Genomic DNA, 16,799 nt, shown 5'->3' with positions numbered 1-16,799 from the left:
CTGTTTCCCTTCCAGTCACCTCATGATTGTCATTCTGATCTGTGAGCGTACTTGTTTTTCCTCGCTGCATATTTGAAGAAAGAACAATGTTGGAGCTGAGCTGTTGCATTGTTTCTGCCAGGAGGACCTGGTGGAGGTGGATAAGTCAAAATAACAGTTCAGGAACATTTTGGACTGAAGTCAGATGGACAGAAGAAAGAACAAAGATAATGTACTGGCAAGAAGGAAGAAAACAAAAGTGAAGGACGGAGAGAGGTGTTTGTTTGAAGCTGCCCATGTTCAAACATCTACCTGAACTTGGTAGAGTTTTGAAAAAACACATAATAGTTCAAATTCTGCCTTCAGCTGGAGGGAAAATGTGTGTCCTTGTATTTTTGTGTTTGTGTGTACAAGAATGTGTAATTCACACCTGAGGTGTGGAATAAATGCCACTGAAACTCTTTAAGATTCATTGTTTATATAAACTCTAATAAAGCAAAAAAAACATTAATACAAACTTTCCCCATCATATACAACTACTAGTCAAACTGTATACATCCTTCTGGGTCTGAAATATTTACACAAGCTTACATTCAAAAGGTTTGCTCTGCAGTTAGCCCAGCTGTGAAAGCAAATACTGTGTAGCTCAGCTGCGTTTATCTTAAAACTGAAATAAAATATTCATATATTATATCCATTTTAATATGACCTCAAGCATACTTATGTCCTGTCTTTTCGGACAGGATTCTTCTTCTGAACAGTAGTAAAATGATCAAACGCCACACTGGCAAAAAGGTGAAAATGTAAACAAAGTTGTGGTTACAGAAGAAATAGCTTTTCTCATTCAATTTCAAACAATATATATATAACTTAAGAAGTGTTCATCATAACAATGAAACATTTCTCATCAACCCCCAAAACTAAGATACTTCACGCACACACATACGCTCACACACAAACGCTGCTACTAAAATGCTGCTGCATGCCGGTTGCTGAGTTTGTCCAGTGGAGTCAGAGCACCTGCTGTGCCTCACAGCCCAGGACCTCCAGACGCAGGGCGATGTCGTTGATCCAGCCTCGTGGGTGGATACGAAGGTATTGGCCGAACAGAGGACGATCAAAAAGTGTGACAGCCTCCTCCTCTGGATCGTTGTTTCCTGTGAAGATCTGAGGATGGAATAAACGGGAACAGAGGGAAAAGCAGGGAGTTAAGAAGAATTGTAATAAATTAACACTGAAGGGCTCAGGTTGCAGATTAGATCCAGAAAATATTTTTTTTTATGCAGATCTGGGTATTAGAGTTCAACAGATGTGGATTTTGGAAGTCATGATACTAAGAACTGATTATTTGCCCAGAACTTTGATTAGTTACAGGGATTTTCAAGCGTCATACCAGCATTTAGTACACTGTGTTACCAAGCTTTAATAGGACTCTTGTGATGGGCTGTCAGCTCTAAAATACAGAGTCCATGGTACGAGAAACTGGGAGATAGATGTTTATATAGTTGTAGTCAGGCAGGAAACTGGATCGTGTTAGCTATGAAATGATGAAGTGTCTGTGTGGTCTACCTGTTCTCTTTGGGACCTGTCCTCTAACACGCTGCTCCAGGAGTGTCCATCATGACTGACGGTGACTGAGAACTCCGTCACCATCATCTGGGTCAACAGTGATCGTGCTCCTTGGGTTATGACCCCTGTGATACGTCTGATTTTCCCCAGGTTGACCTGCAGCCACTCGTGGGGATTGTTGTTCTGGCGTGAAGGGGGGGGGGAGATTTTTAGATCTCAGAAAGTAAAATATCAACATAAAAGAACAAAGACGAAATATACAAACAAAGACACTAGACCTGCGAGCAGTTATACCAAGGTCATCGCAAAACTCAACTGAACTCGGGGCGACAGAGAGGGACATCACAGAGTAGGGCTAAAACAGCTGGTTTGTTCGTATGCTTGAGCAGGATGAGACACAGATTTGCTCCAGCCTTGGACTACAAAGGCCATGAAGGGAAAAAAGAAACAGATGCGGAGATGGCACAAGGGAACACCGCATCACTTCCCCTCCCACATTTCTCTAAAAACACTAAGAAACTTATAAACTAGGTTTCTGGCAGTGTGTTGTTTTGCCATGATATAATCGGGTAAAACCAGAAGAACTGTTTGTGTGGGGACTATTTGTTGTATCCATCATTTCCGAAAAAAACAGATGATGGGGAAAAGGTTGCTTGATTTCAGGAAAAGTCCCAACAATTAAAAATGATTCAAAGCTGAAACCCAGTGTGAGGAGAGCCAGAGATTTTAAAAGCCTATTTAAATGCCAAACCACTCGCATTTATATAAACAAGGAAAAGTAAATCAAGGTGGGCCCCATTATAGTCTGTATCCTGGAACATATTTACAAGAAGTGCTTTGTTCCTGTTTAGACTAATGTTAATGACAATGACTGAATGCTGACTGCGGATACAGTTAAAGGATAAATTCCCCAAAACCTCTAAGAACATTAAAAACAGAAAAGACTTCACACATAATATGAAGCTATCTGTTCAGACCTTTACGGCCCTTTAAGGACACTTCGAGATAATAATCAGCCCAAAGTGTTTGACCCCTGTCAATGAATCACAAGTGCTACATACTGTTTGCCGTGTGACTTTTAATAACAGCTCAACAGTTTGACAGAGGGACAAATCACACCTCTAGAGTTCAGTGCTGCAAAGTGTGAAAGCGATAAGCTTTGAGATGAGAGGAGAGGAAGAAATGATAAAAGGCAAAAATAATATAAGGATAGAGAGAGGAGAATGTGAGGGAGCAATAATAATGCATGACACTGGTTCTTAACATAGTGCGACATATGGAACAAACGGCAGATGAAGTAACACTGCTTTGTGTTGGTGTTTCTCAAACAGTGTCGCTGAGGCACACACAAATAACTCAACAAGTTTTTCCTCTAAGTGCTTGCTCATTGTGGAAACTGTTCAGTTTCTCTCTATAATATTCTCTCTATTATCTTGACCTTACCCTCTAAAGTGCATTGACATAATGTATGTGGTGATTTGGTGCTATGCAAATAAAACTGAACTGAATTGAATTGTTTTCCAAGAACACTGATTTTGCTTTGCATGTGTTATAAATTTGGATTTCATGAACAGTATGTGTGCATTTATTAACATATGTGTTTATGTGTGTTAAGTTCACCTTTGGCCTCCAGGCGTTGGCTCTGCCTCCCTGATGGAGCCGGGCGAGGCTGGCCTTCCAAGTACTCAGCAGAGATGAATAACATGAGGAGGCATCGAAGTTTTTGTCAGGAATCAGCGTCTGGAGCCCGAGAGGGAGCGAGCAGCCTGGCCACAAACACACACACACACACACACACACACACACACACACACACACACACACACATACAAACAGTCATTCTCAGCACTTTCATACAGTTAAATAAAGACTTCAGTAAATTCTGTCACTGTTTAGTACAACTCACTGTTGAGATCGCAGCCCAGAAGCTCCAGTCGGAGAGCAGGCTTTTGCACATAGTTAAATGGCTGAATCTTGACGTAGCGAGCCACAAATGGTGGGAAAAAGTGGTTGTTTTTCACCTTGGAGCTGTCCATGTTGCCATAAAATACCTAAACCAGAGCCACAAAAACAGTTTACAACAACAGTGAACACTGCCCCAAACTCCAACGGACAACCATCTCCCAGATTTTCTGACATCACAAATGCACAGCCAAGGACAGTGGCACCTGCTCGTAACTGATCTGCAAAAACTGTATAGTATTCAGAATTTGTAGTTAATGAACTTCAAAACACAAAACAACTTGTTAGGTTACTAGAATGTCATTTGTGTGGGATACTTTAAATTTTAATGATGGAGTCATCAGTTTTAAAATAGTAAGTAAGTCAAATGCTTTGCAACAGTTTCACTCTTTAAGTCTTATGAGTTTTGAGTTCTAGTCTACAGACTGAAGGCTGCATCTTCCTGACACAGGACACAGGAAGCAGATTGTTGAAGCTGTTTCTAGATATAGAATATATAATGTGTATGTAAATACAACTGGAAATAATGTCAGTGGTCACGTGGTCTGTTTATCTGGTGATCTAGGAACTGCATGTTCCACGACTACTTGTATGTTGAGGAACAAATTTTCTGAAGAATCAACATTTTATTACAGACAAATATTAACCTTAATCCTACTGAGGTATCACATTAGAGGACATACATTGTTCTTCCTGGTGGTGTTTCCTTTGTAGGTGACCCAAGTATCCTGGTCCAGACTGTAGGAGATGGTGAAGAACGTGATGTAGTGGTCCCTCAGCTTTGAACTGACTCCCTGTGTCTGAATACCATGCAGCAGGGTCGGCCTCTGGAGGTCGACCTAACAAAACACACATTACATGACATAACATTTCACTGTGCTTGATTACATTTTTAAACTTGAATGTTACAAAAAGAATTTAACTGATATTGTTGCACCATATACTGTGGCAGATAAAGTGTAGAGAAAGGCTGTATGTCTGACCTGTATCCATGACATCTTGTTTCTGCCCATCCAGGCATTGATATAACCCGACTGGTCCAGCCTCGCCAGGCTGGGCTCCCACCTATCTGGACACACAAATGTAAACACATTTATAATCCAACTCTTAATGTGGGCAATTTCCAGGGTTTAAGATTTCATAAAGCTAGTTGGGGTATTTTCATTTTCGTTGCACTGGGTATTTGTGCTAAGCATGTCCTCTCTCTGCAGATATTGCTAAGTATTAAGGGCCTTCTTGGTGTGTTTACCCTGTTTAATGAAAGTTTAAAAAAACAGCATCTTACCTATGTGATCTGAAGCCGTGATCTGGGAATCCTCAATCCTTCCTGATTTCATCCCCAAAGGCAAGACACATCCTGCATGACAGTAAGAGAAAATTCCAGCAAATTTCCAAGTATACACAATTATCACTTAAAAATTTCCCTTTCCCATTTCTGTGGACTTAACACATCTGAACAGTAGAGATTTCTGGAAATGACAAGAGCATCTGTATTGGTTTACCTCAGAATGCGCCCTCACAATGGGTGAATTTCTCATTACAATAAAAAGTTTCCTAAATTAAACATTGCTTGGGAAAAAGCCTCTGATATATTTCATATGATGTGATGAAACTCTTCAAAATGCAGCAGCTGTGGTGTTGGCATGTAAGTGATGAAGTTCCTAGTGTTGTCTTATTCAAGCCCAAATATCTGTAGCCTGGTCAGCAGCTCCATGAGGCTGAAACACTCATTACGCAATAGAAAACAAATTAATGAGCTGGCAACAATGGAAACTCTTGGCTAGTAGCACACCAAATTACACATACTGCAAAATATGCATACTAGCACATGTTATGTTAGCATGCTAATCTAAGAATGTCAGTACAGATGAGGCTGAAGGAATTCAATCATTGTTGTTGGAAAAGTGGAAATTTTGACTTATTGGTAAAGGGATCACTAAAATCATTTAGATCCATCATCTTGAGACAATGAAATATAAACCAGGTTCATTTCAATCCTTTTTGCTGAGATTTTTTTTTTTATCTCTGGACCAAAGCGCTGGACACAGGCAGAACAGACTGACACTGTCATTCCTTGAGCCACTACCTTGACTAATAATAATAATAATAATATTTTTCACCCATATATGAAATGTGTACCTACGTGGATTATACACTAGCAGTTTAGCCCTCATGCCAGCCAGCTGGTAGTCTCCTATGGTGCACTCAACCAGCCATGTGCCGACTGTGGGGGGTCTCATTTCCACTGTGCCAAACACTCCTGGAGGGGGGGAGGAATTAATGGGTGACAAAGAGCAATAAATAAACAAGACAGTGTGTAATACAGGAATCAAGAAAGATTCTTAGAAAGACAGGGTTACATAACCAGAAAGACAGAACTAAAAGTATTAGCATATAAATATGAATGTGCGCGTGTGTGCGTGTGTGTGTGTGTGTGTGTGTGTGTGTGTGTGTGTGTATTTACCCGGGAAGAGGTTGTAGACCCCCATACGGTGCTCCTGTTCAATGTGAACGGTGAAAGGCAAACCATGGAAGTGCACAGCGTGGTACTCGCCGTCGCTTCCTACATTCAGCAGGTGCCACCTCACTCGCTGGTGCTGGGCGACCAACAGACCAGGAAGTGTCTCCGCCACATAACCATTTATCGCTAAAAGGAAAAATCATAAGCATTTATTTAAAATATATAAAAATTTCTCATAAAAACAATTGCAACAAATCTGCAGTAGTTTAATTAAAACATGTCACCAACGATCAACTCTATTTTTCGCCCACCTGCAAACTTATTGCTGATGTGGTACCAGGGGTCCTCGGTGTTGGCGTGACAGGGTGGGGCACAGTGCCGGCGCAGATTCTCCTCCATGTACCAGCTTTTAGTTTCATCAAAGGTGTGGAAGAGCAGGGAAAACTCCTGGACATCCAGCTGTGTGTTCTGACGAGTCCAGAGGGTGCCGGGCTTACAGATCACCAGAGGACCGATCAGACCTGAGTGTAGGTCTTTCTCCTGAATATAGAAGGATATATTTATTTTCTCCTTTTCATTTAAATACAGTCAAGGTTTTAGGCAATAATTAAAAAGATTAAGTTTGTGAATTTACGGGACATGTTTTGTGATTCTCAGTTTATGCCCTTGCAAGGAACAAACAAGAATTTATTTGAGATTTAACAATTACAAATTAACTTACAAATAAACAATCAGACTAATCTTATGATGAAAATAAATAAGAACCAAATGGAGACGGTTATAATAATAAACAAAGCAATTAATGCCTCACTTAATTGTGAATGACAAATTAAAAAATAAAATAATTATTAATTAATTATAAGTTCATATGTACATGTATTAAGAGACAGTAATGGACAAAACAGAAAAATAACATTCATGCAAACACAGATATATGCCGTATATCCATGAAACATGTGAAGGCTGCAGGTGAAGGCCCATACAGACCCTGTCCACAGTGGAGTAGTAAGCCCCAGTCTTGCAGTCGAATTCAGTGTCAGTTGGTCCTTGTTTCTTGGTTATTCTCCAGTTATAGGTCCGCGTCTCACCAGGAGCCACGGGCTCTCCTGGGACACCAGGTGGAGCAGAGGAGGCATGGGTTTGGGCTATGCCGGCCCCCTGGCTGCGGTCATACACTCCCTGAAGATGAAATGAGTACGGCCTGGATGCCTTGTTTTTAAAGATCACCTTGAGTAAGACAGGGAGATTACCAACACCAATCAAAAGTGGGGAATTTTTCACAAAAGCAGAGACAGTTTTGAGCAGAGAGCTACATTATCTACAGTAGTTATATATCGTACTTTGGTTGTTTCATGAAACATTTGCTGTAAATTGAAGATTGTGAAAGTAGCTACCTTGACTAAAGAAAAAAACATAATTAGTTTATCATTTTATTTTGCGCAGGCAACAGTATCACTCACAGTGACAAGATCATTAATCTCAGCTTTGATGAAAGGTCCCATGAGTCCCAGGTGATGTTGAATCTCTCCCCTGCTTATGGGATTTAGGAAGTCTTCACCCCTGTAGGCCCGAAACACCACCTTCTTATACTCTGGCAGGAACTTCCTCATACCTCGCCGCATCTCTCTAAAGAAAGGAGTTCAGTCAGTACTGCTGATTTAATACGGATTATTTCAGGACATCTGAGACTCACATTGTCAAGTTTAGCTCCATATTGTCAGACTTGGCTCAGCTTTCACCAATCTACGCTGTATAACACTCAATTAGACACAGTAGGCTGCTTATGTTATATTATTATCACTTCTACATGCTAATATTAGTATAGCTTTTTATCATGCTAACATGACAAGATGGATACAGTTAGAAATTTAACATCCCAACATTTAACATTTTTGTATAAGGCTGAGAGGAGCTTTCAAAAGTCAGAGCTACTTCTTCAGCACAGACTGGACGCTACAATAACTCACCATCAGAAAGTGAAGAAAAACCTGGATGAAATCTTATTCCTACCTGGGTTTGATGAACTGATGTGGTTTTCTGATGCCGTAGTCCCAGGTGATCTCCTCTGCAGCAATGTAGTAAGTGCGATATTTGATGCCTCCCGAGCGTGGGTTCACATGGCCTGTGGCAGACATATGTGTGCTGTTCATCTATAAAAACAAAACAAATATTTACATAATTAAAGGTGAGGACGAAGAGTTTGGGTTTGTGGCAGTTGCTATCTGGCGTATGGAATTATATGTACTTGAAAAATGTACACAAGACATACAGAAAATAGTACCTGATAGCTGTAGTCATCATACTCTAAAGACAGGTCAATCTGTGTTTCATTGTTATTAGCAGTGTAGTTGGTGTCCAAAGCCAGCAGATCCACTGAAAGTCGATCAGGTTCAGACTGAATGTAGTTTTGCAGTACAAAGTTTTCATCAATTTCTTCTGAACTGCTTGGTTCCACAGTTGAGATCGTTTTTGTCAACAGTGGATTGCTGTTCAGTAAGATCTCGTTGCTCTTTAGAAGCTCCTCTTTTGTCCCATTCATTTCACTCCTTTCATTGGACTTTATCTCTGCATCAGTGTCGGTCTTGTTTTCTGCAGCCTGTCCACCAATCTCTGTCCCAGTTCCTCCAGCTTCTGAGGCTCCAGAGAAAATGTCCCCATCTGTCCAGTTTCCCTCTGCCTGTCTTCTCTGTCTGCTCCCATGGTTTTCTACAGGTTCAGTCCCATTCTGAGTAACTGTCAACTCTCCATCTATCTCTATTTTCTCCAAGATATCCTGTGGGATTTCTCCCTCTGACACCCTGTTTGGATCTCCTCCTGTTACTGACACTCTCTTCAGCTGACATATCTGTCCTTCAGCAGCCCCAGTCCCTTCAGTTTTATCATTAGTGAAGTTTCCTGACTGAGTATTATTGATAGCTGGGGGTTTCTTGCACACTCGAACCAAAACTGTGTTATTTTGCGATCTTCTGCCCCTTGGCAGTAGATCAATCTGATCTATATAATCAGTGATATCATCTTCATCTCTGTCTCGATCGACTAGTGGGAGGTCTCCATTGTCGCAAGGACGAACTGTGTAATGGATGCTCATCCCCCGGCTCTTGAGGCTGCCGTCAAAAGCACTGATCTCCCACTCACCTGAGCGAAGAGAAAGTCAAGCGTTAATATGATTTGAGTGTATGCACTGGCAGTGCATGACATGCATCAAAACACTCACACCTATTGCTTTTCATGTAAACCCAATCACCAGCCGCATCTTGGAAGAAAGAACAGTAGCATATCCAAAATTCCTTGATGCATGTCAATGCTGGGAAACAGGATAGTGGCCTTAATGCTAAATGCTCCAAAAAATGTGCTTCACAGGCACATCCCTGCTACCATGCACACACCTTGACTACTCAACATGCTGAGTATACGATACAGATGTCCATCAGATGTCACTCCCCACTAAGATGCTGCCAAAGTCTTTCAAACAATTCAACCACCAAAAATTGTTGTATTTCCCACATTTAAGGCAAAGAATTAACAATCTGTGTTGCCATGTGAAGCCACCATGTGTAGGAGTTTTAGCTGATTACAGCATATTTAAGTTATTCTGATAATGCTTTTGTTTGTGGTTTTTGATTGTACAAAAATAACACAATTATGGAGTTTGGGGGGCACACAGGCAGACGCAGTGTCATTTTTAAATACGACCACAGGTTTACAAGGCCAAAACTTGAATTATGTGACCTCACCTGTCAGCTCAGTTTCCATGGGAATGGTCACGCCAGTCATGGGGAAAAGGGTGAGGACGGACTTGTAGAGGCCTTGGTACTGAAACAGGTTCCCCGTGAAGTATACAGAGAGGAAGTCACTTTGGGTGCCCACGCTGGCCACATGCCAGAAGGTGACATCAGTTTGACACATCACAAACTGACGCCCACTGAACATGATACCATTCACACCTGGAAGAGGATGAAAATCCAAAGTAGTTCACTGATACTGTATGTCACTGTGACCATTGTTCCACTGACAACCATTGAGAAGTAAATATACAAATTGAACTCCAAAGTGAACTCACTGTAGATGACATTGGAGTTGTAGAATTCAGCGTCTGTGGTGTTAGAGAAGCTTTGGCTGGATTTCTGCATGTTTTCGTTGAAGTACCAACTTCTGTTCTCATCAAACACAGCAAATATCAAGCTCCACTCTTTATCCGGCCCCAACTACATGCAACAAAAGATTCAGTAAACACAAGATATAAAATTACATTAGTGGAGGCAACACTGCAGCTTGGATCTTCCTCTTCTGTCTATAAGTGCTATGTTGTACTCAAATTCTTCTCACCAGGCGTCCTCTGGTGTCGATGGCCTCATACTTGCAGATGAGCAGGGTGCCTACCAGCCCCGATGCCAAGTCCCTCTCTGGTGAGATGGTGCTCTGATACAGCTGGGTCAGACACTGGGGGTCTCCCTCGAGGGGCCCGTCATCTGGTGTTAGCTTCCAAATGTAGCCAAATGTTCCATTGGGGGGCACTGCCATGGAGCGTAAGTCCTTCTCTGCATCTGTTTAATAAGATGAGAGTAGATCAACTTTTGATGGTTGGAATTTGGCAGCAAGCAGACAAACAGCATGACACAAACAAACAAAGTATGTTGAAAACATTATACATCCAAATTTCCTCATTGCATTTTTATGTGAATATATGCCCAAAATAATTTGTATTTTATATAACAATCCTTCTGTCATGTCTTTGAGTAAAACATGGTAATAGTTTTGATGACTTATCTTGTACTGTGGGACATATTGAATAAACCTAATAAATGTGATTTGAAGTGACTTGACTATAAAAACACACTCTTCTTAGCGAGCCAATCAAATCCCTGAACAATTTGAAAATTCCTCTTGCGATGATAAACCTTCACATTTTACATTATACTTGGAAATATATCACATTAAAGAAGGTAAAGATGATTTTACCTGTCTACTGGATCTCTAATTAAGAGGTATTTGAATTCTGAGAAATACATTCGTTTTGTCTGTTGGTTTATGTCTGTGTTTAAGATTACCATTTGTGGTTCTCTGCAGTGGAACGATCTTGGTAAGGCCGTTGGGGTAGATGTTGAAAGAGCGACTGGCCAGGTTTCTGAAAATGATCTGGAGACACAGTTTAAATCAGTGGAAGATCAATAGAAAGGCAAACAAAGAATTTGTGCTTTCACAATACCAGTTCTTAATTCTGTTTTTGTTAAAATTTCTTTTGATTTAGCTCATACTTCTCATGCAAAACAGACAAATTCCCAGATTATCTGTTCTTCAAAACTTGACTCACTCACATGGAACTGATCATTGATTTTCCCTCTCAGGAGTGGTCCCATTAAATTCATGGCAGGGTTCTTCCTCTGAGTGAAAGATCCATCGGTGTATTCAACATACACCACCTTTTTATACTTGTAGTCCAGGTGATGGGGGGATGCAGGCAAATATCTGGATTGCAATTCACTGATGTAGCAGAGAAAAAAAAACACAATCACTTTATTGCAAGCAATCCATTTAATTCAAATCAATTCAGTGAGCCACTTCCTGATCCTCTTCTTCCTTCCCCTCCTCCATCTTTCCTACCTGTCTGTGGGTGTGAGATGAGGAGCGTAGTCCCAGGTGACCTCTTCAGCTGCGATATAATGCTGCCAGGTTTGAAACTGCTGTCCCCTGTTGGATCTCGCTTGCAGATGTGGCTTCTTAGGCTGATAGCTTATGGTGTTGAATAAACTGTCATAATCTTCATCACTGTAATTTTCACTGCTGCCCCCGTAATCTCCGTGTTTGACGTTTCGCAGGTCAGGTCCCGGCACAATGACGGGTTCGGGGCATTTCTCCACGGAGAAGAAGGCGTTCATACCATCTAGGTAGAGCAGTAATGCACCATAACAATCAGATGTATGACTCAGACTGAAGAGATAAAAATCATTTTTATCGAACAAATGTTTGTCCGTACCGTGGCGGTGAGCATGTATCTGGCAACTGATAAGGAAGCGGCCTTCAGTGGTGGGTCTCATTTCTGCAGTGATGAAGGTCATAGGGGTCACCTCCATGGTGACTTTACGATGAGTCAACACCTGAAAAAACAAAGCCAGTGTATTAGATTTTAGTCAAGACTGTTTGAGAAAGAACATGATAATAATAAATTAGATCAGAAATTATAAATTGGTTTGTAACAGGTAAAAAAATGATCTATTTCCTCCTGTATAATCATCCTGCCTGCTATTTGTGAAATGAGAATTAAATTAACAGAAAAGAAGCTTTCAAAGCACATGAGATTAAAATCTTCATTGTTATGTTGCATATTTTAGACCATACATTATATAATTACAGAAGCCCACTGGAGCACTGCATTGAAATGGATCTAAAACGGAAGTCTACATCAGGATTAACAGAGTACTCTATGGTTTTGGCATGTCTGTTTTTGAGTTATTTCTGGCATCACATTTCTGTTTAGTGTTAATGGGCATGTAGGGACAATCATTTAAACAATCTGAAATAATTTAAGAAGCTCAACTTGTGCAAAACTAGAAAAAGAGGAACTGATTCTTGCCTCAACAAAGCAGAGTATGACTTCACTGAGTAAAAATCATCCAGAAATTGCATCTGTTCATCTGTTACTGGATCATTTATTTCAATCTTTATATTTTTAAGATTCAGCTCATAACATTCTTATTTTGGATTTTAAGGATTTAAAAAAATCTTCTCTAATTGCCTCTTTAAAGTCTGTTTGTTATGACTGAATTACCTGCAGAGTGTGATCCTGAAACTGAATGGAGTGGATTTCTGGAGCCGTGCCCACCCCAATCAAATGCCAAAACACATGATTTCGGCCTTGACACATTGTCAAACCTACACACACACACACACACACACACACACACACACAAACACACAGACACACAACAGAGAGAGAGAAAGAAAATGAGGCCAAATTCCTGTGCAGACCAAACACAACACAACACTTAACATTACAACACGACTTCATGGAACAAACTCTCTGTCTGCAGCCAGTCTGGTTCATTACCTGGTAACGTAGAGTTGACATATCCATTGATGGTGTGGTATTCCTTCCTGCCTTGGCTCCTCTTGAACTTCTCTCTGCTCATCCTCTCTCCTACCTCTCCATACCAGCTCTTGGTCTCATCAAACACTGCAAACAGCAGGACGAATGCTGGATTTCTCCTCAGGCCTTCGTCTGTAAAGGCACCTGGGAAAACATACACACATAATGCAGATATAAGACACAATAAGAGGTGTAAAGACCAAGGTTTGATAGCATGTTTGCGATGCCATGGTGCAGCCAGAGATTATGCAATAAGATAGTATGGATATTTTGAGATTGAAAGAACAGCTAAACTAACCAACCACAGCCAAATGACACTTTTCAGCAAAAGCCTGGGTTTAGTAATATGGATTTAGACCTGACATCAGCCAGAAACCAAAGGTATACAAGGTTTAAACCAAGTGATGAAATGATTTCTGCTTCTTGCTCATTCTAAATGTTAGCATAACTTCAACAAAAATCTGTGTCTTTCTGTCTGTGTCTGTACCTGTATGTGTTTATAGGTAAATGAGATGATGAGATGAAGTGCAATGTGCATGATTAACATTAGAGAGAGCTTTACATAACAATAAATGATATAAAGACACAATAAATATGAGACAAAATGTTTGTCTGTAGGGAAACTTGTGGTCTCAAGTATAATTTAAACTTTCAAAACACTGGATCCTACATTTCCAACATCTCTGTAGCATCTTTGTGAGATGCTATTGGACAATCCCTGACTGGCAAATGTCAATGTTTTACCAATTTCACAACCGCAGCTGGTACCACAGAAATTCTTATAAAGTTTGTAGTATTCAAGCACAAGCTGAAATCATTATGTTTTAAGACTTTGGAAAGCCCCTTCCAGAACCACACAGGAGACTGTATAACTATTTTCACAGGCTGAATAGTACTCTCTGTCGTCGAGCAAAGTGAACTTAAAAGACCATTACAGATCAAAGCTGCCTTTGGTCCTCAAATTACTGACTTGATTTGCAGATGAGCAGGGCACCGATGAGTCCTGAGTTGACGTCTCGGACTGTGTCCACCTGGGATGAGTAGGAGTAGGTGAGGCAGTCAGGGTCGCTGGTGGTGGGGCCGTCCTTAGGACTGATATCCCACACGTACTCATAGTATCCTCCTGGAGGGACGGCGTCATCCTCCTTCTCCTGACCCGCTGTGGAGTCATCATACCCGACTCCTGGAAAGAGAAGACACAGCATGAGTCTGTGTAGTCATTCAGCAGTACGAGTGGGTGAAAGCAGGAAAACTACAGTCACTGCAGGATGAAGGGATAAATTAAATGAATGCAATTCTCTCCTCTTTGAGAAAAAGAGAGTGTAATTAGAAAATAAATAAATCAAATCAATCAATCAGCTGTGTGACATCACAATAGAAAAAATACGTGTTTTTCGTATGGGAATGTTTAAAATTGCAACTTCAGTTAAGGAAATCGTATCAGGAATAACGTAAAACCACAGTCTGTGCTGCTGTAAAAACCACATCCAGGGGAAGCTCTGACTCATGATGATATGCAACAATGACTTAAATCCAACACGTGCGCACACACACACACACACACACACACACACACACACACACACACACACACACACACACACACAGGTGCACAGACACACACCCTCAATATTAGGCTGATTAGATCTGCTTTGTGAAACCTCATTGCTGGACGTGACAGAAGCAGCTTTTCAGATTACGATAAAACTGCATTCTAAGAGTCAAGCCTGAGGCAGGGACACATGAGCCGTTTACTGGAAGTGACTGCAGCATTAGGATATATGTCAGCAGCTGCCGTGAAGGGGATTTATCCCCAAAAGCTTCTTAGAACAAGGATATTCAATCATTTAGATATTTTTAACCGCACGTTTAATGGAGAAAACTTGTGCTGTAACAGACTGACTGTTTGGCTCTAAAGCGCTGCACAGAATCTGCACACACAAGATAATGATAACCGTTGCCTGCTGCAATTTCTAAAGAATGAGGAGGCAACTTTTTGGGAAGCTAAAACTTTTTTCTTGATGATTCCTAAACCATTTACACTTAGCTTTGAATATCTTAATCAAACCATTCATGACTATTACCAGTAAGTAGGCAGTAATTCAGTTTACATTAACATTCCTGTCTTTTGCAGTGAACTGATTCTTTGCTCAGTTTTGGCTCAGAAACAAAACGTGTTTGACTATCTGACTTCACCTTCATCTAAGTCACAGTGGAACATAAAACTTATAGGCTTCTTGTGTTTTTTTTTTTCCATTTTCTCATCTAGGGTGTAACCTGGACTTAACATTAAGAGCTGAGTATGAGTCAAAAAGCTGAGTAAAGTTCTTGGTATCACTTGACCACAAAAAACAGAATGTAGCTGACTAACATACAGTTTGTGATGCATGTGATAACAGCCGTTCCTCCCGTTCACGTCACTATACCTTCAGACTGTTTCCAGTAGGTGATTCCTAAAGGGCTGATACTGTAAGGCTGAGAGGCCAGGTTTTTGAAGTGGACCACCACCCGGTCACCAGCCTGGGCAACGATCACCGGGCCTTGAATACCTGCAACCAGTGGACACAACTTTCTTTAAGAATTCATACTGATAGTAATAAAAATCAGAAGATACGTGCTCTGAAACAGAACTAGTAGCTATGAAGTTTTCTTATTTGGGTTGAAAACAGGCGCCATGCATGTGTACAAAATCCCTGTTGTGAATATAAAACAACTGAAAACTTAATTTCCATGAAATTAAAGCTTTTGTTCAGCCGTTGAAAGATTCGTATTATCCTTTGAGAAAGATTTGATGACACAAAACAAAGATACAAAATATGTGGCCTAATAATGAACATCATTGGAGGAGACCTACCTGTCCATGCTGGTCTTGGCTTGGGGACACTGTATGTGGAATCAGTATACTCCCTGTAAACTGCCTTGATGTATTTTTGAGGAATATCTTTGGAGAGCCATCTAAAAAAAACAAAAACAAAATACAGGCTATTAGTGAAACCAAATCAAATAATAAGAAAACTGCCAGAAAACACTCAAGAAACTCATCTTAACTGTTTTCATTTTTTAAATTAACTGTCATTATATTCATCTGTCAATATTTTAACCAGCTTCTAATAAATTCCTCTAAAATATGACCCTTTATTGGAAGCAAACCAATCGTCGTAATATCATCACACTTTATTGAACAGTACCAGCTTTAAAAGAGGTCAAACTGACTTATAAAGACTTTTACAGTGTGCCGCCCAAAAAAAGTGGGGTTACTAAAATTCAACAAAGAAACATTCACCTTTGGTCGGAGTCACCATCGTCCAGGTAGAGATAGTCCCAGCCGATTTCTACAGCTGCTATATAATAGTCTCTTACAACGGGGGCTGAGGGCTTCACTTCTCCGGCGGAGCAGCGGAGCAGCAGCGGCAGCAGCAGCGTCACAAATGTCGGCCTCATCGCAGTGTGCGCACCTGTGGGGTCCACCGTGTCCCAGGTCAAAGTCGATCCAGGCTCTGGTGCTCCTCCTGTGGGCTGGAATATTTAAAGGGACGGGCTGCGGGGGTGGGGTGGGGAGAGTACGATTACAAGGGAAACTGAGGTTGCATGTGGGGGCGTGTGGTGGTTGGAGTGTGTGCGGGTGAGATTGTACGAGCTGTGCTATGATAAGATCAGATGAGACTTTATTGTCCAGGGAGAGAAATTTGTCTTGGACACACCGAGCTGCAAATGAAACCGGTAAATCACATTAAACAAGGATCA

The 16,799-nt window shown here is 40.9% G+C and overlaps 1 protein-coding gene across 1 annotated transcript; it reads right to left on the bottom strand.

Annotated features, from left to right (window-relative positions):
* Positions 1 to 440: 440 nt before the first annotated feature.
* f8 (coagulation factor VIII, procoagulant component) lies at positions 441 to 16,555 on the bottom strand. The gene is made up of 27 exons (XM_023407385.2): positions 16,339 to 16,555; positions 15,910 to 16,010; positions 15,482 to 15,604; positions 14,026 to 14,238; positions 13,017 to 13,199; positions 12,738 to 12,841; positions 11,946 to 12,066; positions 11,573 to 11,852; positions 11,287 to 11,452; positions 11,020 to 11,107; positions 10,298 to 10,515; positions 10,032 to 10,176; positions 9,706 to 9,915; positions 8,253 to 9,106; positions 7,982 to 8,121; positions 7,432 to 7,597; positions 6,959 to 7,198; positions 6,283 to 6,511; positions 5,975 to 6,157; positions 5,654 to 5,770; positions 4,796 to 4,867; positions 4,494 to 4,579; positions 4,194 to 4,349; positions 3,455 to 3,599; positions 3,169 to 3,314; positions 1,549 to 1,731; positions 441 to 1,146 (listed from the first exon to the last, which is right to left on the bottom strand). Exons 1-27 carry the CDS (start codon positions 16,494 to 16,496, stop codon positions 991 to 993), a joined length of 4,983 nt encoding a protein of 1,660 aa, XP_023263153.1. The 5' UTR covers positions 16,497 to 16,555; the 3' UTR covers positions 441 to 990.
* Between the last annotated feature and the right edge of the window lie 244 nt (positions 16,556 to 16,799).

The sequence above is a fragment of the Seriola lalandi genome, unplaced genomic scaffold (genome assembly GCF_002814215.2).
Source record: "Seriola lalandi dorsalis isolate HSWRI2012SDOR001 ecotype SW California unplaced genomic scaffold, Sedor1 jcf7180002054333, whole genome shotgun sequence".
NCBI lineage: Eukaryota > Metazoa > Chordata > Actinopteri > Carangiformes > Carangidae > Seriola > Seriola lalandi.
Note: the sequence above shows the minus strand (reverse complement) of the source record. Positions and strands in the feature narration are given on the sequence as shown.

Coding starts and splice junctions, on each gene's coding strand:
- f8 (XM_023407385.2), bottom strand. CDS start 16,496: ATGAGGCCGACATTTGTGACGCTGCTGCTGCCGCTGCTGCTCCGCTGC. Junction 4,580..4,795: donor CACGGCTTCAGATCACATAG/GTAAGATGCTGT, acceptor TTGTGTGTCCAG/ATAGGTGGGAGCCCAGCCTG. Junction 1,147..1,548: donor ACAGGTCCCAAAGAGAACAG/GTAGACCACACA, acceptor TTCCATCCTCAG/ATCTTCACAGGAAACAACGA.